Consider the following 26,184-nt stretch of genomic DNA (forward strand, 5'->3'; position numbering starts at 1 on the left):
CAAAAAGAACAGAAATAACAAGTGTAGGAAAGGATGTGAAAAAATTGGAACCCTCAGACATTGCTGGTGGGAATATAAAATGGTGTGGTGACTTTGGAAAACAGTCCAGTATTCCTCAAAAGGTTAAATATGGAATTATCCTATAACGGGGCACCCGGTGGCTCAGTCAGTTGAGGGTCTGACCCCTGATCTCAGCTCAGGTCATGATCTCATGGTTCCTGGGCTAGAGCCCCCACATAGGGCTCTGCACTGACAGCTCGGAACCTGCTGGGATCCCCTCTCCCTCTCTCTCTCCTCTCCCCCACTCACATACACATGGGCTCTCTCAACACTCTCTCTCAAAATTAACAAATAAACATTTAGTAAATAATAATAATTATTATTATCCTATGACCCAGCAATTCCACTCTTAGGTATGAAAAATTAAAAACACAAGCCCACATAAAAACTTGTATATGAATTTTCATAGCGGCATGTTCATAATAGCCACAAAGTAGAAACAACCGAAATGTCCATCAACTGATGAAAGGATACATACCTGGTCTACCCATACAATGGAATATTATTTGGCAATGAAAAGGAATCAAGTACTGATGACTTGGTACAGCATAGTAAACTCTAAAAACATTTTATGCTAAGTGAAAAAAGCTGGTCACAGAAGACCGTATGTTGTACATCCAGAACAGGCAAACCCATAGAGACAGAAAGTAGATTGGCAACCGCCTACCAGTGGGGTGAAGTTGGAGAAAATGAGGAGCACCTACCAATGTGTAAAGGGTTTCCTCTGGCAAGGGGTAAGGGTGTTCTAACACTGAGTGCAGTGTTGGTTATACAACTCTAGGATTATTCGAAAAATCACTGAAATGTATGTTTTATTTTTTTAGTGTTTTATTTTATCTTTGAGAGAGACAGACAGAGCGAGCGGCGGGGAGGGACAGAGAAAGAGGGAGACACAGAATCTGAGGCAGGCTCTGTGCTGTCGCAGAGAACCCGACGCGGGGCTCGAACTCACAAACCGCGAGATCGTGACCTGAGTCGAAGTCGGACGCTTAACGAACTGAACCACCCAGGTGCCCCAAAATGTATGTCTTAAATAGGTGAATAATGTGGTACATGAATTATATCTCAATAAAGCTGCTATAGTATTTTACAAGGTAAGAAACCTCTTTTTCTTGGACAGAGATCTATGTCACAGTCTCACCTGATTTCCCTTGACTTCATATACCTGTTTAGCAGATGGTGAGCCAAGGAAGTCACTTTCTCTATACATTCAAAGTTAATCAGGGCACAGAACAAGAGGGCTGGAGGGAAGTTATTCAGAAGTAGCTCTATTCTTTCACTTTTTACAAGAGAAGGAACAAAGATAACTTGCCACAGGCCATACACTCAGTAGCTGCGAAGCCAAGACAAGAAGTCGGGTCTGACGGGCGAAGCTCACAGATTTTCAATTCAAGCTCGCTCTCTGAGCATCACTACCTCCACCTTCCTGGCAGGATCAAAGGGGCCACAAAGCAGCTAAACATTACAGTTGTTCTGTTCCTGTCACACCCTGGTGTCTGCAGGATCCAAGACCCAGCCACCCTTCACTTACCTGGACAGATACATTCTCAGGCTCTCAGTTGAAGCAGGGCTACCCTTAAATGTTAGAGGTACAATGCACTTCAGGGACCATCCAACTCAGCTCCCTCCTCTAGACAAAGGAACTGAGAAACAGAGACCAAATGACTTGCTCAAAGCCTCACAGCTAGCTGGGTGACAGAGCTAGTCTAGAACTACAGTCCAGGCCTCCCAACTTCCAACACAGAGCTTCCTCGACCTATACGTTCTCAACATCATGATGTACCAAGGGGAAAAAGCGTGCAGAGAACTTCCCGTTCAATCTTTGCATAAGATGGGAGGGGCACATCTTTCTCCCATTTTACAAAGAAACGCCGGCAGGGTTGTGCTTATTCTCCCCCTTACCCAGGTCGGTGATGAGAATCACGCACAATTATCATTCAGGATGGGACAAAACAAGGATCAAGATCCTGAATCACAACATGGGGCACCTGGGTGGCTCAGTCAATTAAGCATCCAGCTCTTGGTTACGGTTCAGGTCATGATGTCATGGTTCGTGGGTTCAAGCCCCGTGTCAGGCTCTGTGCTAATGGTGCGGGGCCTGTTTGGAGAATCTCTCCCTCTCTCTCTGCCCCGCCTCCGTGCCCTCGCTCTCTCTCTCTCTCTCTCTCTCTCTCTCTCTCCCTCTCTCTCTCTCTCTCTCTCTCTCAAAATAAATAAAATAAACTTAAAAAAAAAAAAGATGCTCAATCACGTCTAATAAGGTAAGGGTAGAGTGAAATAAGTTTTAAGATGCAGAAGTGGGAAATGTGGTCTTTTCCTACCCCAAATCCATCCCTCCCTCCTTCCTTTGGTCAAAGCACAATGGTTTCCATCTAAGACAGTGTCATGTCCATTTTCCGTCCACAGAGTTGGTATGAGTCTCATCCCCTCACCCACCAACTTCTGGGACCCACACCTGGGCAATCTATCCCTGCGATCACAACAACTAGTTCAGGGATAAACATTAGGTCAAGTCAGCCTACTGGAAATCAGATCTGGGATTTGTGCTCCAGCCATTAGGAAAGAAGTCTCTATTTCTGCTGGGGCTGCCAGCTTAGAACCATCATACCACCCATAAGGACAAAGTCTGCCTGAGAACGAAGCCAACACTTAAGAAAACAGAGCCAAGATGGGAATGCAAGCTAGTGCAGCCACTCTGGAAAACAGTATGGAGGTTCCTCAAAAAACTAAAAATAGAACTACCCTACGACCCAGCAATTGCACTACTAGGCATTTATCCAAGGGATACAGGTGTGCTGTTTCGAAGGGACACATGCACCCCCATGTTTATAGCAGCGCTATCAACGATAGCCAAGGTATGGAAAGAGCCCGAATGTCCATCGATGGATGAATGGATAAAGAAGATGTGGTATATACATACAATGGAGTATTACTCGGTAATCAAAAAGAATGAAATCTTGCCATTTGCAACTACATGGATGGAACTGGAGGGTATTATGCTAAGCGAAATTAGTCAGAGAAAGACAAAACTCATATGCCTTCACTCATATGAGGACTTTAAGAGAAAAAAACAGATGAACATAAGGGAAGGGAAATAAAAATAATATAAAAACAGGGAGGCGGACGAAACAGAAGAGACTCATAAATATGGAGAACAGGGTTACTGGAGGGGCTGTGGGAGGGGGGATGGGCTAAATGGGTAAGAGGCGCTAAGGAATCTACTCCTGAAATCATTGTTGCACTATATGCTAACTAATTTGGATGTAAATTTTAAAAAAGAAAAAAGAAAACTATGAAAAAAAAAAAAGAAAACAGAGCCAAGAGATACAAAAAAAAGAGGCCAAGTCTCATGCCAGTGTTGGTCTCCTGGACTGAGCTGCACTAGAAGTCAGCTCAACCCCTTTTTTACCTAAATCAATTTTACCTGAAATGCAAGAAGTTCTCATTTTTACACTGAATAGCACTCAAATTCTGCCACTAGGGGAGGGGCCTGGGGCAAATGTCCCTTCTCAGTCTCTCAGTTGCCTTCTGCGTGTGGAGGCTTTGCCAACTGATGCCAAAAGACCCTTCTGCCCCTAAAATGTTGTGATTCTATAATCTAATCTTGGTCCTCAAAGCTACTTATGGGTCTAGGACCTAACTCACATTAACCTAACCCCATTTCCAGCACTTAACATACTGGCAACTCCTTCCACACCAGGTTTGCCACAAGGCCCCACATCCTTCCACAAGCCAGGTCTGCTTTTCTACTCATCCCAAGCATGCCATAGAAAGCCCAAGGCCAGGTCAAGGTCAGCTCTGGATCTGTCCACTCACAATCACAAGTACAAGCCATGGTCCGCGTTCAGCAAGTGGGACCGGCCATGCTGCCAGGTGTATTTAGTCAAGTCTCAACTGGTCTGAGGATGGCTGATCCCGTGTGCATGGCAGGGAATTTGGCTTCTGGCCTTTGTGATCTCTGAACGTTTCTCAGTCTCCCACTTTGTTAGCTGCTGTAATAAGTATACCCTGGTTGTGGGGGGAGTATAAACTGAAATGTGTTTGAGACCAGGAGATTATCCTTCTCACCTCCCTGTGCCCAGGGAGAGCCCAGGGCAGGTTACTGGTGGGATCTTTCTAGAGATTATGCCGAAGTATTCCCTTACACAGTCTCTGAAACCAATTGGGTGGGGATGGGCCTGCAGCTCCCCATCTTCGTGGCGGCTGCGATCAGTAAGGCGAATTGCCGGTATCAGTATTGTCAGGGTTGCAATTTGAGAATTATATTCCCCGGGAAGAGGGCGAGAGCAGGGGCTCTTCCACTTCCCAGGACACCTGGAGGCGCCTGGAGGGGCCAACTTCCTGCAACAGCCTAGGCCTTCCCGCTGGGCCAGGGGGAGAGGTGGGACACGGCCACCGCCCCTCCGACCCAGCGATGCCGCTCCGCGGACACGCTCATCCGGGAACCGGGACCAGGCTGCCCGAGGGTGCCCGCAGCCCTCCTGAAACGAAACGGAACTTGCCCGGTTGCATGGCTCCCTCCCCCTGCTCCCGCTTGGGGGTCTCCCGAAAGCCAGGGCCCTCGCCGGACTGTGATGGGCCGCCTGCCGCTTCTCACCCTCTAGTTCCAGCCCTCCAGGGTGCCACATGCGCGCCCGGCGCCCGGAATCACGCGCTGCCCAGACGCCGGCTCCCCGGCAGAGTCCCTCACCTTACTCGCGGTGCCTTTCTGGAGGCTGCCATTCGGCGGTGACGTGCCCCGGCCCACGTCAGGGGAGCGCAGACCAGCTGATCACCCTGGGAAGAGCAGGAAGGAGCGAGGCAGGCGCGCAGGCTGCAAGCGCGCGAGCCGAGGGGCCACGCCCCCTTCTGTGGCGTGCGCTCGCGCCGCGGCCCCGCCCGCCCGAGGGCCCCGCCCACAAGCCCGCAGCTCCAAGGCTTGCTGTCAGGGAGGCGGGAAGCAGGAAGTGTGTCCGGGTTTCCACCCCAGCAGGCCTTGCCTCTTCCCCTGCGGCGGGTTAAGAGGTGGAGGTCGTGCCACGGAGCATCATTTCTGTTGGTTTTTCTCGCCTTTTCCCAAAGAGGAAAAAAAAGGGGGCTTTGCAGGCTAAAGGGGCTGGGGCGCGAAGAGCTGCCCTCCAGGGATGTTCCTGCCCTTAGGAGGGCAGAGAGGAGGGGAAACGAGGTGAGTTCCGATAGTACCGCTGCGGGGTCTCTCTGAGACTTTAGAGCTGTCCCCCAAAATCGCTTCTTCGGGCAACTTCAAAATCCACCTAGCCGCTCCACCTGGAGAGCAACGGGCACCTCAAACTTAACATATCTGAACCACGCTCCCAGCCCAACTCACCAAGGCAAAAACTGTGCTCCATCAGTCTTGGCCATCTCAGTGGCTACTCCATTCTTTCACATGCTCAGGACAACACCATGGAGTCATCCCCGCCTTCTCCGTTCAAACACCACATCCAGTCGGTCAAAAAATCGTGTTGGCCTGTCTTCAAAATAAATCTCTAATCCCACCCCACCTGTCCCTGCTCTGGTCTGACGCACTTGTGTGACTGATCACACTGGCCTCCCTGCTGCCACCCAGCACCTGCACAGTCCAGCGGAAACACTGCAGCCAGCGTTTCAATCCTTTGAAGTCTGAGATCGTTTTGCTACTCTGCTTAGCACTTTCTGGTGGTTCCTCGTGTCACTCAGGCTAAAAGCTCTGCTTGATTTGCCCCTAACCTCACTTCCTTCTGTTCTCACCTTGCTTGCTCTGCTCCAGCTAAACTAGCCTCCTTGCTATCCTTGAAAAAGCTGGCCACACTCATGCCTTTGGCCTTGCTCTCCCTCCAAACGTTTCGGCTCTCTTCCTCACCTTTCTCTCACCTTGCCTTCAAGTCTTTGCTTAGGTAGCATCCTCTCAAAGAAACATACTCTGACCACCCTATTGAAAAATGCACTTGTTGGGATGAGCACCGGGTCTTATATGTAAGCCAATTTGACAATAAATTATATTAAAATGTTTTTAATAAAATTAAAAATTAAAAACTAAAAGCAACCTCCCCACCACTCCTAATCCCCCTTACTCTGCTATATTTTTTTTCATAGTGCTTATCACCTTTTACTACAATAAAAATGTACTTGGGTGTATTGTCTTCTGTCCCCTCTTCTCCACACACAAAAGTGCACACACACACACAACATGGCCATCAATGCAGGGACTGTATCTGTATTGTTTAATGAATGACAATCCCTGACATGTAGTAGGTTCTCATTGTCTATTTTCTGCATGAATGAATGTCCCTAGAATGTACAGTCCTCAAGGGTAAGGGAGCCTGGTGCTCAGAACAGCACCCGGCACAGAGTCAGCACTTAGGAAATATTTGCTAAGTGAAAGTGACCACGTTTTTAAAAGGTGACCTATACTGGTTGCTTTGACCCTCAGGAAAGACCTAATACCCCTATATCAAATAGGTTCTGCTGCCTGTAAGAACTTAAAGTTCTGGTTCTTATTCAATACGCATTTAGACAAGCTAAATCAGGCCCTGTAGAAAAAGTATGAAAGAACTAAAAGATGTGGTGCCTTGAAAGGCAGCAGACAGCTGTTCCATTTCCCCAAATTTCTAGAGCCAAAAAGAGAGAGATTATAAATAAAATGACTGGTTCCAGACCACATCTGATAGATGGTGGCAAAGATCAAGTTGTAAGAGAAAAAAGGAAATGTCAGAGAGACAGATAAATGGGACATAAAAGAAACAGGTATTTCGTAATCACATCGTCTGGGAGGAGTCTGCTCAGAATTTACAGCATCTGGCTTTGGAGGAGAAAGAGAAATACTTGGTGTTCCCTGGACTGGATTTGAATTCCGGTTTGCTGGAGAAAAAGGCACCTCTCCCCCTTTGAAACTTCTGGGACAAACTCCGAGAGAGGTCGTTGAGTTGAATCATCACAAAAGGTGAGAACACTGAGGTCACAGCAGGTTCTTCTGACTCTTCGGTCCCCACATGTTTGAAGAGATGGACGAGTCCCTAACATTTACTGAGTGCTATGAGCCTGGCCGACAACAACCCAATGAGTAAAGGACTGTTATCCTCATTTTACTGGTTAAGTCTAGTAGAGGTTTGCAGAGGTTAAGTCACTTGCCCAAGTGACTAGTCAGTGGTGGGGCTCTGTGGTATACATTCAGGCAGCAGGATGGATTCCTAGCCCCCCAAACACTTTAATGAAGGGACCCTAGAGGTCACCTCATCCAACCTCCTAACCCATACACTGGAAAGAAAGAGGCAGCCAGATTCATCCTTCAAACTCAGGCTAGATGGGTCTTAGATGAGGCCAGAAACATCAAGTGTGGGAAAACCTATTATACGTTGAACTAACCGCCCCCCCCCCCCCCACACAATTCACATGTTGAAGTCCCGACCCTCCAGTACCTCAAAATGCGATGGTATCTGGAAATAGAATCATTGCAGATATAATTATTAAGATGAGGTCATACTGAAGTGCTGGATCCCTAATCTAATATGGCGTATCCTTACACAAAGGGGATATTTGGACACAGAACACCAAGTGAAAATGAAGGCAGAGATCAGGGTGGTGCATCTCCATACAAGCCAAAGATTGCCCGCAAACCACCAGGAGCTAGGAGAGAGTCAAGGAACGGATTCTCTTTCACGACACTCAGAAGAGACCAACCCTGCTTTAATCTTCAAGTTCCAGCCTCCGCAACTGTGAGAACACAACGTTCTGTTTGAGGCATCCAGTCTGTGGTACTTTGTGACAAAAGCCCCAGGAAATAATACAGGTGAGCTCTAAATGTTAAGGTGTATGAATTATGGGACTGTTCTTTTGGCCACATATTATTCATCCATTCTCTTTTGGTAACCATCCTTCTCCTTCCTTCTGAAGATGCATCCTTTCTTCCTTCCCTTGTTCCCTCACTCTCAATCTATGTTATTCTAGTGAAACACTTGGGATTCCAAGAGTCTTTCATGACCTAGGCATAAGCTGTAGTCAAGGACCAGCGGTTGCCATGGGACTAGGGCAACGAGAGTTTCATGGTGAGCACTGGATCTGAGCTTTGTTTCCTTCCGCCAATCAAGCATTTGGATGCGTGTTCTCTGGAGATGCTGCCTCTATGTGCAACACGTGAGTAGCACCAAAGCAGCCAAAGGCAGAGCAGAGAGCGAAGAAAAGAAGCAGAAACTTCATAGTCGTCTCTGAGCCCTGAATCCCGCCATGCCCAAAACCAAATCTCCCACTGGGCTTTTCACATGTCAGCCTAAACATTTCCCTTTGTGTTTAAGTCAGTTTGACACGGATTTGCTGTTCACTTGCCATCGAAAAACTCCTCACTGAATCATTTCAGTTATATTCCAACTGTACAACTGAATCTTATTTTATGCATGACGTAGATATAATTTTATTAATACTGATAATTAATCATGAACTAAGAAATGGAAAAAGTAGATTACAAAACAATGCAATATCCCATTTTATAAGTCTGTATATACATCTATCTCTTCTAATGTAGATACATTTTTTAGAATAAGGAAAATGATTTACAAAATGCTAACAATCTTTATCTTGAGGTGGCAGAATTTGGAGTGATCTTAATTTTGCTCTGCTTCTTTGTTTTAAGATTGGTTTTGTTATTTAAACAAAAAAAAAAAAAACCCTCAAAATACTACTCATTTCTCTGACCCTTTCTCCTTTAAAGATAAATGAAGGACCTGTTCTATTCTCCAAATCTGAGCACATCAGGCAGAGTAGCCCTCCAGTATTCAACTTAATAACTGGTTGATGGCCTGACCATAGATGGGGGAAAGCAGGCAACATCCTTTTGATAAAAACCCCAGATAAAAGGACTGAAAAACTAAAAATTCTGGTAGGATATCAAACAAAATTACAACTTCAGAGGAGAGGTTTAACCTTTTCAAACATTTCAATTTGTACTAATAAAATTGATAGTCATAGAACCAGTGATGAGTGAGGCTCTCATAAATTGTTACAATATGGCCTTATTTTTTTTTTTTTTGTAAAGTTAACCAAAAGATAGGCTTGTGGTTACACCCTAGAAAGGAATGGGGGAAGAAAAGCCAACTTTGGGGATTGTAGCGTCTGCCAAAACAATGTACTATAAATTAAGGGTGGGAGAATGCATTTGGCTCAGCTCAGAATCCACTCACCCTTTGTATTCAGTGAAAACTGAACTCAGACCTTTTGATATCTGAGTTCTATTTACTCTTGGCAAAGTTCAGTTCTTCAGTTCAAATTAAAAAAAAAATCTTTTTTAACTTAAATACACCCCAAGGATTTCTTGGACATCAAATGGTTCTTGCACAAACAACATAATGATGAGCTAAGTGTAAATGAATCAGGAACATACAGAGTAAGTGACTGAAACATGCAGACCTTCCCATGATATAGCACAAGAGGCTCAGGAAAGCACTATGTCTGTCTCTTCCTTTAAGGAGGATTTCTTTTTACCATATTTTATCCTTTCCTTGAGAAGTCTTTGTAAAATGTGGGAAAGGGATGAGAGTATATCCAGCTGTTCCTGATGTTGACTTTTCACAATCCCTTCCTGGCTGTGCCTTGAAAGCTGGGCTTTGGATAGAAACAGCATGGCCGAGAGGTAAAGGTCAAGAGACAAGCTCTGGCCCTGGGTCTGCCACTAAACAGGCGTGTGACTTTAGAACTGGCAGGTCACCCCCCTCTCCAATTTCCTAGGAATTTTGTATTTGACCAGCTCCTTCCAGACCTGCTGTGCATTTGATCAAGTTCTAATCAAAAGGCTCAAAGTTGACAGCTTGGCAGATATGTTTTGTGTGGCTCTCACTATATCCCTTTTTCATAACAGTTTTATTGAGATATAATTCACTTTCCATACTTTCCGTACAATTTACCTGCTTAAAGTATGCAACTCAATGGTTTTTAGTATATTCAATTTTAGAACATTTTCATCACCCGGAAAAGAAACCTGCATCCTTTAGCATTTACTTCCTATTTCTCTCCATCCTTTCTAACTCTAGGCAACCACTCATCTACTTTCTATAGATTTGCCTCTTCTTGAGGTGTCACATAAATGGAATTTTTTTTTCAATGTTTTTATTTATTTTTGAAAGAGAGAGAGACAGAGCATGAGCGGGGAAGGGGTAGAGCGAGAGGGAGACACAGAATCCAAAGCGGGCTCCAGGCTCTGATCTGTCAGCACAGAGCCCAATGCGGGGCTTGAACTCATGAACCACGAGATCATGACCTGACCTGAAATCAGACACTTAACTGACTGAGACACAGAATCTGAAGCAGACTCTGTGCTATCAGCAGAGAGCCCAATGCGGGGCTCAAACTTAGAACTTCGTCTAACGAAGTCAGACGCTTAACCAACCGAGCCACCCAGGTGCCCCACATAAATGGAATCTTACAGTATATGGTCTTTTGTAACTGGCCTCTTTCATTTAGCATAATTTTTTTCGGGGTTTATCCATGTTGTAGTAATTCCTTTTTTTTTTTTTTCCAGATAATCCTTTTTTTTTTCCATTCATCAGCTGATGGACATTTGGGTTGTTCCCACTTTCTTTGGATATTGTGAATAATGCTTCTACGAACATTCAGGGACAAGTTTTTGTGTGGACATGCTTCCATTTCTCTTGAGTATATATGTAGGCATAGAAGTGTTGAGTCATATGGTCACTGTATGTTTCACCTTTTGAGGAAGTGCTAATCTATTTTCCAAAGTGGCTCCACCATTACACATTCCCACCAGCAATGTGCGACGGTTCTAATTTCTCCACAACCCAATCAACACTTGCTATTATCTTTCTTCTTTATTTTAGCCATCTTAATAAATAAAAAATAGCGTCTCGTGGTTTTGATTTGCATTTCCTGATAGCTAATCATGTTGAGCTTCTTTTCACCAGCTGATTGGCCGTTTACATATGTCCTTTGGAGAAATAGCTATTTAGATTCTTTGCCCATTTTAAAATTGGATTGTTTTTCTCCATATTGAGTTGTTTTGTTTTTTTTTTTTAATTTTTTTTTCAATGTTTATTTATTTTTGGGACAGAGAGAGACAGAGCATGAACGGGAGAGGGGCAGAGAGAGAGGGAGACACAGAATCGGAAACAGGCTCCAGACTCTGAGCCATCAGCCCAGAGCCTGACGCGGGGCTCGAACTCCCGGACCGCGAGATCGTGACCTGGCTGAAGTCGGACGCTTAGCCACCCAGGCGCCCCTCTCCGTATTGAGTTGTAAGCGTTCTTTATATATTCTAGATGCAAGTCCCTCATCAGATATGTGATTTGCAAATATTTTCTCCCTTTCTGTGGGTGGTTGCATTTTTAAATTCTAATTACACAGCAACATTTAAAAAAGGAAAGGCTTGCTATTTAAAAATCCCTATCTGCAGCTCCTTTCGGAAAATCTGAAGATTGGTTCGGCAACCCTGGCCCTTCCTTCTATGCAGCAACAAGCAGCATGAATAGAGCAGGGGTTTCTCCCTTAAGACGGGACAGGGAGCCCTCCCTTGGACCATGTAGCCTCTTCTATGTTACCGTCCAGGTCCCTATAGACATCCCAATGTGTGACTTCTAGAGAATTTGACAGAGCATGGCCAGGATTTCAACTGCACTGAAATTGTCCTTGCAGTTGAGTTAAGTCAACTACACCTCGCCAGATGTTTCGCCTTTGGCACTAAAACACAGAATGCCCCAAACTTTGCACCTACTAACAAGTCCTTCACCCTTCCTGTTCAGTGATTTGGCTTTTGCAAGGCCTGGGGCAACTCACTGGGGCTTGGCAAGGTCTCCAGGATTTCGGCAGCCCAGGTGGTAGTGATGTCATGAGTGTCCCTTGCCATAACACTTCCTCATTATTAACTCACACGTGCCCAACTCAAACAAATGGAATTTAAAAACAGAGTAATGGCCTGCCTGAACTTCAAAACCCTGCATAAAAAAAAAAAAATCAGAAAAACAATTGCATGCTTAGGACCATAGCCAAGAATAAAAAACCACAATTTCTGATTATTGAACATCCCTTCCTCTAATTATGCTTTGCCTGCTAAAAACAGCCCCTTCTCAGAGTAAAATGAGCATCTCTAAAAATATGTATCAGTGGGGTGCCTAGGTGGCTCAGTCGGTTGAGTATCTGATTCTTAATTTCAGCTCAGGTCATGACCCCAGGGTTGTGGGATCAAGCCCCTCATCAGGCTCCATGCTGAGCTTGAGATTCTCAGTCTCTCTCTCTCTCTCTCTCTCTCTGTCTCTCTCTCTCTTTCCCTCTGCCCCTCTCCCCCGCTCTCTCTCTAAAAAAGAAAAAGAAAAAAAAAGAAATAGTTGCCAACACATAAAAATGAAGAGATCCCACCGCAAGAAAAAAAATCTATTAGATTGGGCCTGTGGTTCCTGCTAGAATTTTGCAACAGACATAGTGGAGCTAATCAGTGGGGCCCAGTGCCCAGCCAGTGGGTCTCATGCATCATGCTACCTGCCTTGTTCCTGAAAGTATTGAGTTGAAGACTCTTAATACAGGTAATTGAGACATATGTGAGGCGTTAGTACATTTGCTGTCTGTGGGAGGGCTCTAGGTAGTTTCACCATAAACATCTTTGCTGGAAGCATTTTGGCCACATTAACTAATTGGCCGTAAGACAATGTTGCTATAAAAGATAAAATTACGGGTGCCTGGGTGGCTCAGTCAGTAGAGCGTCTGACTCTTGGTTTCAGCTCGGGTCAAGGTCTCATAGTTTCATGAGTTCAAGTCTGATGTTGGGCTCTGTGCTAACCATGTGGAGCCTGCTTGGAATTCTCTCTCTCTTTCTCTACCCCTCTCCCACTCGTGCTCTGTGTCTCTCTCAAAGTAAATAAAAGGGATAAAATCACAAAAAATAAATAAATAAACAAGGACATTCGTTAAAAAGGACATAATGAAACATGAAAAATGAATAACCAAATTTAAAAGACTATTACAAAATGCCAAATACTTGAATATATTCAAAACGTATAGTGTAGATTATGGCAATACTGTACAAATAACTGATTTTATTTTGCAGACTGTACCTAAGCACTTGTCTTCAAAATCTTTTGTTTATAGTACTATATAGTATTTTTTTTTACTCATTCATTTGTCTTTTCATTCAGCATCACACTTTTTCTTTTCTTTTTTTTTAATTTTTTTTTTTAACGTTTATTTATTTTTGAGACAGAGAGAGACAGAGCATGAACGGGGGAGGGGGAGAGAGAGAGGGAGACACAGAATCTGAAGCAGGCTCCAGGCTCTGAGAAATCAGCACAGAGCCCGACGCAGGGCTCGAACTCACGGACCGCCAGATCGTGACCTGAGCCGAAGTCGGACGCTTAACCGACTGAGCCACCCGGGCGCCCCACACTTTTTCTTTTCTGCTAAAACGTCTTCCTTCATTAAGAGGGGTAGCCATTTCAGAATCCAAGGATGGATACCTGTTACTGAGCTTTGTGTTGCATTGTGAAAGCCTTCCATACCGGTGTTTGCTTTTGGCATATTGTCACACATCTGTTGATAGGCATTCCAAAGTTCTATGGGAAATGTGGGTTCAAAAGTGTGCCACTGTATAGACCACTAGGAGGGCTCAGATTTATATAACAAAAGAAATGGGAGTACTATGTCAATGGAGAAATGAAACTAAATTGCCAGCCGATTAGTTTTTTTTTCTTTTATGGCGCAGCTGCCTTATGGCCAATTACTTGAGGGGCAAAAATGCCTGTGGCAAAGGTGTCTGTGGCACTGAGGCTTGCAATGACAATACCAGGGCGGTAGGAGTGCTCCCAATCTCCACGACTCTTGTTAAAAGAGAGAAAGACAGACACCAGACAGACAGACCAATACTGAGGGGCAACTGAGACCTTTGCAGGCTTGGAGGGCTTATCGGGAGAGCGGATGGTCAAAATAGGAGCACCGGAGTGCTGAGAAAGGAGGAGGAGGAGGAGGCTGTGGGGCCTCTGCAGGACCTCCTCTTGGCCCAAGTTCACAACATAAACAGCACGTGCTGCAAGACCTCCGCAGATTTCAAAGAGAAAGAAGGACAGGGTTGCCTCAGAGCACAGGTTCCCACAGGGGAAAGGCTGGAAACAGCGTGCAGTCTGGGAGCTGGGGCCCTTCACCTGCTTGAGTGCAAGGAGCTGGGCCTTACTTGTTTCCAGAAAATGCCCTCTAGTTTGCTCTGCTGTGCAGCACGTCAATTCTTCTCACCGACTGCTAACTGGTGATTGGGAGAAAGGAGACCTGACCCTACAGGCTATCTGAAGACTCAACGAACCCAAGAAAAGCACTTTGCACTGTATCTGGAGCCCAGAAAGAACACAATAAATGTTAGCTCTGTTATTACTGGTGAACTCCCACAGTGCCTTTTAAGAATCTGATATCTATACATCTTCATAAAATCACGACTGTCAAAACTGAAGGAGTCCTTGGAGACCTTCTAGTTCACTGAATGTAGGAGAAAAGTGGTTTTTTCCTCCCAAAGAAGAGGCGACGGCCCTGACCAGTATGTGGCCTTATCAGTCTCAGGGTTTTGTCAATGCTCTGATTGTGTAAAGCAAGGCGTGCCTGGAGATGGGAGGGTAGATTTGCCGTGGGGTAGGCCTTATTGTTATGCTGAAGAGTCACCTTTCTTGGCAGTTTTGGCTCAATACTTAAGTCCGAAGTTAGGAGGCCCCTGGGTAAGGCTCAGAGACAAATGAACTGGGAAGTGGTGGGGGAGGGCGTGATTTACATCCTTTCCCTCCCAGTCGCCGGAGTGTGCGAGGAGTGGGATGGACGGCTCTTAGGTTGGGAGTTCAGCACAGCTGTAAAAACAGCCTGTCCCCACGGGTTCCCCCAGCTCTTTGGCACAAAAAAGCTGTGGAGTGGCTTAAGGAAGTAAGAGCAAAGCAGGAACTGCTCATCAGGGGAGACAGAGTAAAACAAAACGTTTCTATTGTATGATCTCATCACCAACCAGGTCTCTCTTCTTGTCTTGGGAATTAGGTAGAATTGGAATCATGGGGGAGTTAAATAATAAAAATTTTTTAAAAATGTAATAGATTAAAAAAATCTCTAAAGAAGATTTTGTTGCGTGTCATAATCACCAGTTCTCGGGGCCTATCAACTGCAGACAGGCTTTAAAAGTCTAAAAACCCTAAACTTCTGTGCTAGGTGAGACTCTGTCCCACCCTCCACCTCACCAATGCCCCTCCTTCTGGGCTCCAGCCTCCCCTTCCGTTTCTTCCAAGGGAACTTCCTTTGTGCCTCAGGACCTTTGCACATTGTAAACGTCCCAAGGGGCTGCAGATTCCACGAAACAACAATTGTGCTTGGACAAGGAGGCTGGGACTGGCACGGAACTTAAAGAAAAGAGGATTCCAACTAATTTCTCAGAGAAGCAGCAGGACAAACTGGAAGGCGCCCTGGCTCTTAGAAGAACTTAGAACACTCTGCTGAGTGCTGAAATATATGACCTCAGGAATCAATGCCCCCACTGGGCCATAATTCACGGAGCTGAGCTCTTATAACTTATGCCCTTTCCTGTAAGCATATTATACTTCAGTTAACACTTTACTTAAAAATACTTTTAGGAGAAAATACAGGAGAGACTACCTTGGGGTAAGGAAGGATCCTGGGGTAAGGAAAATTTTCTTAAATAAGACACAAAGAACACAAATCATTAAGGGAAAAAACTGACTAATCAATCACATAAAATTTTTTTTAATTAAGATGGAAGCAGAAATAATAACAGCAGTGAACTTACAGATAGCTTCAGTATAATAAGGAATAACATCATGAATAGGTAACATTTATTTTGCCATGAACTATGCCAAGGCCTTTGCAAATATTACCCATCGTACCCTTAAAATGACCCTGTCAGATCAGCACAGTGATCATCCCCTAGTCCTCTCCTCCTGGGGATTGCCCCAACATGGCCAAGTTCATTCTAACCTCTGAACACAGTCTCACCCATCTGGGACTCCCTTCCCCTCCTCTTCTCTCTAGTTCTGCTATCCTTCCAGGCCCACCTGGAACTACACCTACTGTCTGAAGTCAACCTTCACTCTAGGCCAACATTGCCCAACAGGATTCCTGCAAAGTAAAAATAATAATTTTGCACTGTCCAATATGGTGGCCCCTAGCCACATGTGGCTACAGAGTACCTACTACGGTGAGGATGACTGAGAAGCTAAGTTCTTCATTTTATTCCGTCTTAACTAATTTACACTTAAAAATCCACATGTGCCTAGTGGCCACCATAGTAGATAGCACAGCTCTGGACAGTGCCAGGTCACTGTATTGCCTTGATGTTATTCCTCCTCCAAGAACTGAACACAAAGTTGGTTGGTTCCCTAAATATTTTATTTGCAGAAGTCTTGCCTTTGGAGCCAGATCATTAGCATAAGGAGGCAGTTACAGGTAGGAAAAATCTACCTTTGTGGTCCTACTGTTGGTACACAGTGCTGAGCACAGAACAGGTTGGTCTCCTGCTAAAATCAGTTGTCACGCAGAACAGGGAGAGGTAAAAATGCAAAGCCGAGAGCATGGGTGACCCAAAGTAGCTGATGCTCCACTATGGAGGGGTGGGGTGGGGTGGGGTACCATTCCAGGGAAGAAGCTAATAGCTCCCCTGTTAGAGAAGCCAGCGCCCGGAGCCCAGATGAGGGCAGCTTTAGCCCCAGCCAAGTACTTAAACGCCTGTGAGACCTCCTGCATTTCCTGGAAGCCTCATTTTGCACCTCAGAAGTGGCTCACACTTTCGGTAAACACGGTAGACACCCAGGTCTGAGGCAGAGAGCAGGGAAGGTTACATCGCAGCAGAGGGGAGGGAGCCCGACCGAGTGCCCCCAGGTGCTAACTAGAGGCGATAACTGTGTCCTGTTCCTGTGAAGCTGTGAACTCTCACTCCCCTTCTCAGAAACAGGCTCATTGAGATTTGCTCTCTGAAGTGCGGACTGAACAGCAGTGGTTGAAATAGCAGGAGTCAGGCAAGGGATACCTCCATATGGGCCCCGTCACCACACCAGTCTGGGGCGTTTTCCATGGGGACAGACATGAGGAAGGGGTCAGCAGGGGCACTTCCCAAAAAGGAGAGGGGGTTCCCAGTCCCCTGACACAGGAAAACGGAAGACATGAAGGGGCTAAGGCCTACCGAAGAATGTTTATCAGATCCCCCCAAGGCACAGACACTCCTGCAGGTCAAATGGAGATTTTGAAATAGATGAAGGTTGAATTGCAAGATACAGGTAAGTGTGAAAGCCAGAAGATTTGGGGAGCCTGGACACTATGGCAAGTAGTGTACGTTTTAGGCAGTCTGGGAGGTCCTTGAATGGAGTTTGAAGGGGCCCCAGTATCTTCCTTTAGGGGGGGAGATGGAGAGGAGTGGAGAAAACTGCTATCCCCCAGGATGCCCAGGCTGCCACTGGAGTTTATCTGTGGGCCGACCGGGGGAGAGGAAGAGCAGGAAGGTACCTGGGTACCTGCGGTGCCATCTGTCCCTACCAAGTCTGGGAGAAGGAAGAACTTGGGGTGTGTAGGCTGTGGCCTGCCGTCTATATTAACTCCAGCCCACACCTGCTATGCCCACACCTGTCCGCCCCGTCCAGAGAGAAGGGCATCAACAGGTTAGAGGCCTGATACAAAAAGTACTTCCTCTCTAAGACCCTATTAGGGAAAAGATAGCCTTCTCCCTCTTCCCTGAATTCTGCCCTCTCTCCCTTGACCTTCACAGACAGGGTCTGCAGGGTGAGGGACCCTGTCACTGCCACCACTGCCTCACTTCCCCTCTCTCCTCCCTGACTCTCCATCCACAGAGGCCACCGATCACCTCCCAGCCGTCAAACTGAACACACTGCTGAGGCCTCAATTAACTTGGCCTCCCTCCTTCATGAACGGCTCTTCCTCTGGGCCTTCTTGATACGGTGCATGTCCCCTCGATTTCTCCAGCCTCCTGGGGCCCCCTTCCTGCTTTTGTACTTGCCAGGGCTCCTTCTCACTCACCCTGCGCTACTCCTGGGCGCTGGCTCTGCACTGCCCCTGGGCACTCGTCCTGAACCTACTTGCCTCCACTGTCGGTTCTTGAACTACCATACCTGTATCACCAGTCGAGACCTGACTTTCTGAGTACTGCGTCCTTATTTATTCCTAACTTTCTGCTCAACAGCATTGCCCGTGTATTCTGCAGGCACTTGAAATTCAACACGTCCAAAAGGAAAATGATACTCTTTGTCCTTGAAATTTGATTCTTTTGTATTGACAAAGATTTAATACCATTCTATTCACGAATAGAAAGCCAGAGCCTAATGAGATGCATTTTTGCATTTATTTCCCTTCTTTCTGTTGACAGTACATGGCTTTCCATTCAGGCAAGACCCCTGTCCGCCCCACCCCACCTCCAGCCCATGTGTGTCTGGGGAAGGTGGTGCCAGGCATGGTCCCTGTTTACCAACATATCCCATCCTCTGGGCCCAAAACTTTGGTTTAGGAATAAGTAGTACATGGCCCAGTTTAGGCTAGTGAGATAGGAGGAGATATTCTCTGGGGAAAAAAACTGCCCTACCCTTATAACTGTTGCATAGCAAATGTTTTTTCTCCTAAATGATGGAAATAAGGAAGTGTGTACCTCCCAGAACATTCTGTAAGCCATCTTGTGATCATAAGGCAGCCAGTCTTACGGTGAAGTAGAAAGCCTAGAAGTCTGAGGAGAAAGAGAAGAAACGTCTTTGGTAAACCTCAGGATCAAGCCTCACCTGAAGGCCACCTTACCATGGGGCTTGTTAAAAACTTCTTTTTAATTTTTAGACTATTAGACCTGGATTTTCTGTTACTTGCAACCCAAAGTGCCCTAAGTGATACAAGTAATAAGCCCTCAATAACTATTTGTTGAATTGAACTGAAACCTAAAAAAGCATTAATTATGGGTTGACCTCCTAGCAACGTAATGCCTTGATCCAGTTAAACTACACACATCTCATTAAGAAAGCACATCGGTGGCAGAGACTACTTGTTTTAGAGGTTTCCGGAAAGAGTAGGCCTTACGAAGTGCCTCAAGTCATACCATGGAATATAGCTAGTCATGCAGTCGACACAGGAACCTGGTCTTCTCTCTACTTCAATGTCCTTGTCTCTAAATCCAGGTCATAAAACTTGCACTTCCTTCTACTGCCCCTAGGTCACGACAAAGCTGGGAAATCAAAGGTATTAAATTTTATAAGGTCTCTTTTCCCACAGCAAGAAGTATGGATGCTATCTATATGAAGCATGCCTTAGGAATCTCTTCCTCACCTTTGGAAGGGTCTTTTGTTTCTTGGAAAACTTGTTAGAAGACCCCTTAGGTTGGCTCCTTACATTAAGAAAAACCTCTGATGAGGTATCAAAATCACAAATAAAACTTCAGCTCATTATGTCCAAAACCAACTTATCAAGCTATAAGAAAATGTGGAAAATGAGAGAGACGAACTAGATAGAGGGTTTCCATCGTGCTTTTCTAACACACTGGTAAATCACAACCCAGTTGTGATATGAGTTGTGCGTTCTTCTTAATAATGGTCTAAGTACCATGTTTACTATAGTGAACATCTGTTAGTTTCGCCCACCCAGCCTCTGTTCTCCTGGTTCCTGGTAACAGCCCCTCAATTTTCCTCTGGGGAATAACACACACCCACTCTTAGACTATTTGGTTCAGATAAGGCTGACCCTACCTCCATGGAAGATGGAGGTGGGGAGAGAAAATACAGTCCCTGCCAGTCGACACATCCCACTGACCCAAACCTAAGGGCTGATTCAGGAACAGGAGGCAGCACTTCCAAGTCATTCCAATGAGTCTTAATCCTAGCATTTATGCTGGAACTATTGGGAAAATAAGGCTCTCTTTTCACAGAGGCTGCTAAACTTTGAGAATACAAGACTAAGGCTGCCAGCAGTCATTTATCGCTCATGAAGAGACTCTGAAAATGTCAATGCAAAGGAAAGTAGAACCTAGAGATAGTGTAAGTCCTAATGAAACCATTTGAGTCCCTGGATCCAGCCATAACTGAAGTTTCTGGTCCTGGATGTTCTTTTATTACACAAGTCTGTAAATTTTATCCTTTGCTTAAGTCAATTTGAGTCGAGGTTTTACTATATATAAGGATCCTGAGTTTGTATTTTTGGAAAATAAGTTGAATGAAGTCAAGGTTACCCTCATAATAATATCTCTCCTGCTTACATTCTGATGTGCTTTCTTTTTTTTCTTTTTAATTTTTTTTTTAACGTTTATTTATTTTTGAGACAGAGAGAGACAGAGCATGAACGGGGGAGGAGCAGAGAGAGAGGGAGACACAGAATGGGAAGCAGGCTCCAGGCTCTGGGCCATCAGCCCAGAGCCCGACGCGGGGCTCGAACTCACGGACCGTGAGATCGTGACCTGAGCTGAAGTCGGACACTCAACCGACTGAGCCACCCAGGCGCCCCTCTGATGTGCTTTCTTAAGTGAGAAAGAAAAGAGCCAACACCAGCAATGACATTTGACCTATAATTTAGGTGCCTTTGGAAGTGAGAGACCAAAAATTTGAGCCTGCCAGAGTAATATTTCCTGTTCTTGACTACGATTCACGTGAGGGCCTTCACAAGACAAAGGCTGAACACCTCTTTACTGTGTCACTTCATAGGTTCCTTCCAGGTTGTGTAAGTGACTTTTATCCTCATAGCACATTTCTGTCTATAGTTTTTTGCATTTCCCAGAGCACTTTCCTGCTCAACACACAGGGACATTTGGACTTATACAACCCTACACACCCCACAGCAATTATGATACCACTTTACGGATGAAGAACCTTTACAGATGAGAATAGTAAAGTGACCTGCCTAGCCCCAGAGCAGGAGAAACTCAGGTTTTCTCTTTCTAACCAGCAACCTTTCCTCCTCCTGTGAGAGCAAAATGAGATCATAAATAGGAAAGCACTTTGGAAAGAAGGAAACTATCGATGCCAGATGTATTACTGTAAAGCCAAACCTAAGTACAGAATGACCTTGTTATCACCCCTGGAGTGAGGATGCTTACAGATTGGGCCTGCTTAATCTCCTGGTACCCCGGGGAGAGCCTCTGCAGCTTTCTCCAGCAGGGCTAAGTCTTGCGTGTCCCTGACATCACTTTCTCCAGAGGGGACCCATCAGGAAGAAAGAGTGACATCTCCTTCATTCCTTGAAAACATCGCCCCCCAATTATGCCCAACTCAGGCCAATCCAAACGTCAGAGGGTAATAGCGTAGATGTCAAGATTCAAAATTTATAGACAGTGTGGACATGTGTGATGGTTTGTTTGGGGAAATGGATCCGTCATGTGCAAGATATACGGCACCAGATAAAACATCCTGACAATATTACACGCTTGGGGATGGGGGTGCGCGAGCATATTATTTTGAAAGCATGCTGTTATGACATTTAAAAAATTCCAGAGTGAATGCCGAGCAGATCTAGAGGCTAATGCGATGTGGGGACATGCAGCTGTGCAGAAACATGAAGAATGATCCGTTTTGCATCACAAAGTGCATTTTTCATTTTCCCCTCTCTCCAATCGTGGAGTGCAGAGAATTTTAAACGAGTGTGATTGGGATAGATCTAAAATGTGTAATGTAAAAGTGATAATAAAGACTCATTTTTGAAAGGCTGCATATACAAATACTCTAAAATTAAGACTTTGTTCAAAATTGCAAAGGTTTTAACCTGAAAGCCAGTGAATTAGAAACTCTGCTTATTCTCTTGCCAGCTGGCCAACATAAAAGGCTGCCATCCTTTGTTAGGAGGAGCCTTGGATCATGAGGTTTGTTTATTTTTTACTTACAAGAGGTCTTGCCAAGTGCGACTCTCCCGTAAAAAACTTCCTTCTACTTAGATGCACTAAATGTTTTAGAGGGCTTGTTATGTGTAGGCTTTCACACATCTGCTATTTTAAACCTCACAACAGGCAAATAATACCACCCTCATTTTACAGAGGAGAAAATGGAGGCTTAGGGAATTTGAGTAACATGCCCAAGGTTAGATGAGCAGAGGATGCAAGGCCAGAAGCCATAGGCAGGGCTTCTAACCCCTCACACACAACCACCTCAACCCAAAAGAGAGCACATGCATGTATCCATTCATCTCCAGGCATGTGCAGGTCCTGAGCTAGGCACTGGGACGATGGGGACAGGAAGATGCCAAAACTGAGATTTCAGAGGGGCAGACAGCAGCAAAAGGTACAGGGCCCAAATTTCTACGCTGATTCCGGCAGGCTTCAGTATCTGGAGATTCGCATGGTAGTAAGACATGGGAAGTAGGTGTGGGGGTGTTCCTCCTACCAACTGACTCACCTTCTCTCACTGAGCTCAGAGCCCTGAGAGACAGCATCTGGTTAGGTCACTTGATCACTATTAACCCACTTGTGCAAAACTTTTATATATTAGGCTATCTTATAGCCTGTGGGCTAGCCAGCGGACTGGCTGCCTTTAGGACAAGTGCTCACCCCTGATCCAATCAGCTCTGGCTTGGGGTGGGGGTGGGGGGGGTGGGAGGGGGGTGGAATCCTGTGGCATAGGACCACCTATGTATGCTTAAGGAAGAGCTTAAGACCGTTTCTTCTATAAGGAACTGTAGATGTAAGATTGCCAAATAAAATATAAGATGCACACCTAGATTTGAAGTTTAGATAAACTATGGATAAATCTGTAGTGTCAGTAAGTCCCAAATATTGCATGGGACTTGCAGATAGTATTTATTGTTTATCTGATGTTTATATTTTAACAGGGTACCCTGTATTCTTATTTGCAAATCTGGCAACACAGTGTGGAGTTAGAGGGAGTTGCGGATGCCTCTCTAAGGCTTGGTCAGTTCAAAAGAGAGAGGAAGTAAAAGAACTAAGGTCACAGATTCCAAGAAAGACATCAAGACTAAATTGAAGATCAGGAAGCAGAAAGAAATTGAAGATCAGGATGTAGAAAGTTATTGTCTTCAGCTGGCTTCTAAGTGACCTCCTTGGGCAATGTCAAGAAGGGGACACTGGAAGACAGGCAGGCAGCAGGGTTTTGCTTCCGGGTGATCAGCTTATTTAGACAAAGGAACCAACCAGGGCCCACCAATAAGAGGGGGATATTGTCCTTCAGGGATATTGTCCAGTTCCAAGGACAACTAGGCTTACAAGATCTAGGCAGCATTCGGGGCGCCTGGGTGGCACAGTCGGTTAAGCGTCTGACTTCAGCCAGGTCACGATCTCGCGGTCCGTGAGTTCGAGCCCCGCGTCGGGCTCTGGGCTGATGGCTCAGAGCCTGGAGCCTGTTTCTGATTCTGTGTCTCCCTCTCTCTCTGCCCCTCCCCCGTTCATGCTCTGTCTCTCTCTGTCCCAAAAAAATAAATAAACGTTATAAAAAAAAAAAAAAGATCTGGGCAGCATGCAGAACCCCAGCACAGAGAGTATAGATCAAAAAACTTAAGCAAATACCCCAGTGGTTCCAATTAGGCATAGGTAGTGCTGGGCCACAGTTCAGAGAGCAAGTGAGGCCCTGAAATTAGGATACTGGACCCTGAAGAGTACAACTAATTTGAAGCCCTGCTTCTTCAGACTAGAGACTTCAACCAACCGTCTGCCAAGATCACAGGGGGCTGAGAAACCAAAGAAGTTATAGCTACTGGTAAGTGGGCAACGGAGGGCTGACCCAGGCTGCTGTCATTCATCCAACTTTCCCTTTCTGGGAGTCTGACCAGGCTGGACTTCCCAGGGCTGGGCCTGAGCATGGAACTGAGAGGAACAAAGTCTTAGATCTGAATGAGTGGGGAGCAAGAACCACATACAAAACCACAGGTCAGCTAAGAAGATCTGTCAAGATGGCAGGAACAGTCAGAGAGGAAATGAGACCCTCTGAGATAAATGTCCTCAGGACCTGCATCAAACCTGTGGGCCAGGAGTTAGGAGTGAAGGTCATTGTCTGGTTTGGACTTTGGTGTGGCTTTTGATCTTTTTGGAACACAATCCACACTTTATATACTGATCTCTATGCTGGGTATAGAGCCTGCTTGAGATTCTCTCTCTCTCTCTCTCTCTCTCTCTCTCTCTCTCTCTCTCTCTCCCCCTCTCCCCCTCAAAAAAAAAAAAAAAAAAAAGACATCTCCTTATTAGTATTTCCAGAGTGCCAGATTGTTCATCTGTCCATCTCCAAGAGATTTTGTCTGGTTCCTGTTACAAGAAAAGAGGAAGGAGAAAAAGAGAGAGAGAAGAGTGGAAACTAAGGAGATAAGTTCAGAGTGGGTAAAGCGAACCAGCGGGTGACTTAAAAATGGCAACACCTACATTCCATTTAAAGTTTGCACAACCGTGGTTGTGAGCTCTTCCTCCATTTCTTCCTTGTCATCCTCGGCACAAACTTTCATGCCCATAAATAATTGGTGTGAGGGGTGTGTGTGATGTGTATGTGTGTGTGAGTCAGAAAAGGGTCTGAGTTTCACGTCTGGTCACTGTGGAACAGAACAGAGACCACATGAGCTGAAGAACTCAAGAAGGAAAGGAATCCATAAGATCCGTTGGGAATTCAGAGACACTGTGGAAAAGGCTTTGGATACCCACAGAAGGAGGAATTGAGAGTTTATTCTAGTTTCATATAGAACTCAAGGAAAAACGAAATGCCTGTTAACATCTGGGATACATAAGGCAGAGCAATGACAACCAGACTTAAGTGAGAGAGAAAGGGTTAAGCAGACAGAGAGAAAGAGAGAGAGAGAGAGAGAGACCATGTTCCTTCTTGTATTAATGAAGTAGGCTAAGCTGCGGTAACAAGTACACTTATAACTGTTCAAAAACAATAGTTTATTTTTTACTTACTCAACAGTTTGAAGACAGCTCTTTTCCATGTGATGATTCAGAAACTCAGGCGCCTTCCAGCTTGTGGCTGTACTATCCCCAAGGGTCCAGGACCTCATCATTATGTATGTCCAGCCAAAAGAAGGGGGAGGAAGTAAGGTGGGGACACACAACCTTCTTGACCTGGAAATGGCCTGTATCACTTCCACTCACATTCTGTTGGCTAGAACTCGCTCATATAGACACATCCAACTGCACATGTAGCCTGGGAATTGTGGCCTAGCTGTGCATTCAAGAAGAAGAGGAAACAGATTTTTAGCAAATAGCTGTCAATCTATCAGTCTTCCCTTCCAGACACAACTGTCCATTTTCACCCTTCATCCCGCACAGAGAGCCTACACCCACGTCCTCCTTAAGGAAAATAACCCAGAGCTCCGTTCAGTCTCTACAACCACTTGAAATTCTGGGACTCTGGAGAACACAACGTCTCCTCAATCAGATCTACATGTGGCTCCTGATGGTCCAACAATTATTAACTAAAAGACCCAGTTATTTGCTCCTCCAATCCACATCTGCTATGCCATGGAGGAACAGGGACTTGAGAACTGCAATAAAACTCTCATTCAGAAAAAGGGAGAATGGGAAAGAGTCCTTGGTTAATAGCACAATGGAATCTTGCTAGGTGGGCAGTGTGAAGGCCCTTTGCCAGGTAAGAGGGGATAAACGCCTTGCTTAGTCCTTTAATCTGCTCTCTGGGAGGGTTTCATTATCTATTTTTCTCTAAGGCCCCTTGCTCCATCCTTTTGGATATCCTTCCTTGTCCATTATCCTTTTGGGCCACTTCCAAAGTATACTCCTGAAAGACTGTACAGCCTTCCTAGCCCACTCTCTTCTCAGGCAAATCTAGGAACAAAGGGCAAGCTTGACCAATCAAAGATGATTTCATCCCAGCTTGTGACTCCTTAGTAATACAATTCCCTACAAAACTTAGTAATCTTCTGATTTATTTGCTTCCAGTGGGTTCCAAGTGCCAGTAACCACACCCCAAATTTTTTCCTGGATATAATTCTGAAGCCTAAATTATTTTTTTCCTCCTGTCCATAGCTTTCTCTCAACTTAATGGCAGCTACCTTGAGGTCATCTGAATGATAGACTCGGGTGGAAAGGCTACACCCTTAATCTGAGTTTTGCTACAGGGGCTGAGCTGCTACATTTAACGGAGAATTCTTTTTTTTTTTTTTTAACTTTTTTTTTCAAGCTTATTTATTTTTGAGAGAGAGAGAGAGAGAGAGAGAGGGAAGGAGGGAGGGAGGGAGGGAGAGAGAGAATCCCAAGCAGTCTCCATGCCACAGCAC

The 26,184-nt window shown here is 45.3% G+C and overlaps 1 protein-coding gene and 1 long non-coding RNA gene across 7 annotated transcripts in view; one reads left to right on the plus strand and one right to left on the minus strand.

Annotated features, from left to right (window-relative positions):
* The window catches only part of XPNPEP1 (X-prolyl aminopeptidase 1), a 58,960-nt gene extending 54,079 nt beyond the window's left edge, over positions 1–4,881 (minus strand). For 2 of the 5 annotated variants that reach the window (XM_040486382.1, XM_040486383.1), the window contains exon 1: positions 4,658–4,676. Coding sequence is in view for 1 of the 5 variants with exons in the window: in XM_040486381.1 (XP_040342315.1) it covers positions 4,751–4,782 (32 nt within the window). In the remaining 4 variants the exon portion in view is untranslated. Of the gene's footprint in view, positions 1–4,657; positions 4,677–4,750 lie in introns of those variants that run through there. The other 3 variants (XM_040486381.1, XM_040486384.1, XM_040486385.1) reach the window with 3 other exon arrangements.
* Positions 4,882–6,648: 1,767 nt separating this feature from the next.
* Positions 6,649–25,450, plus strand: LOC121037549 (uncharacterized). Of its 2 annotated transcripts, none has more exons than XR_005793824.1 (5): positions 6,649–6,979; positions 7,566–7,825; positions 23,597–23,666; positions 24,858–24,954; positions 25,171–25,450. It is a non-coding gene; the product is annotated as an uncharacterized LOC121037549 (long non-coding RNA). The 2 variants fall into 2 exon arrangements; XR_005793823.1 differs by lacking the exon at positions 6,649–6,979 and adding an exon at positions 7,009–7,099.
* The last annotated feature ends 734 nt before the right edge of the window (positions 25,451–26,184 follow it).

Source organism: Herpailurus yagouaroundi, unplaced genomic scaffold (assembly GCF_014898765.1).
Source record: "Herpailurus yagouaroundi ecotype Mexico unplaced genomic scaffold, PumYag 163, whole genome shotgun sequence".
NCBI lineage: Eukaryota > Metazoa > Chordata > Mammalia > Carnivora > Felidae > Herpailurus > Herpailurus yagouaroundi.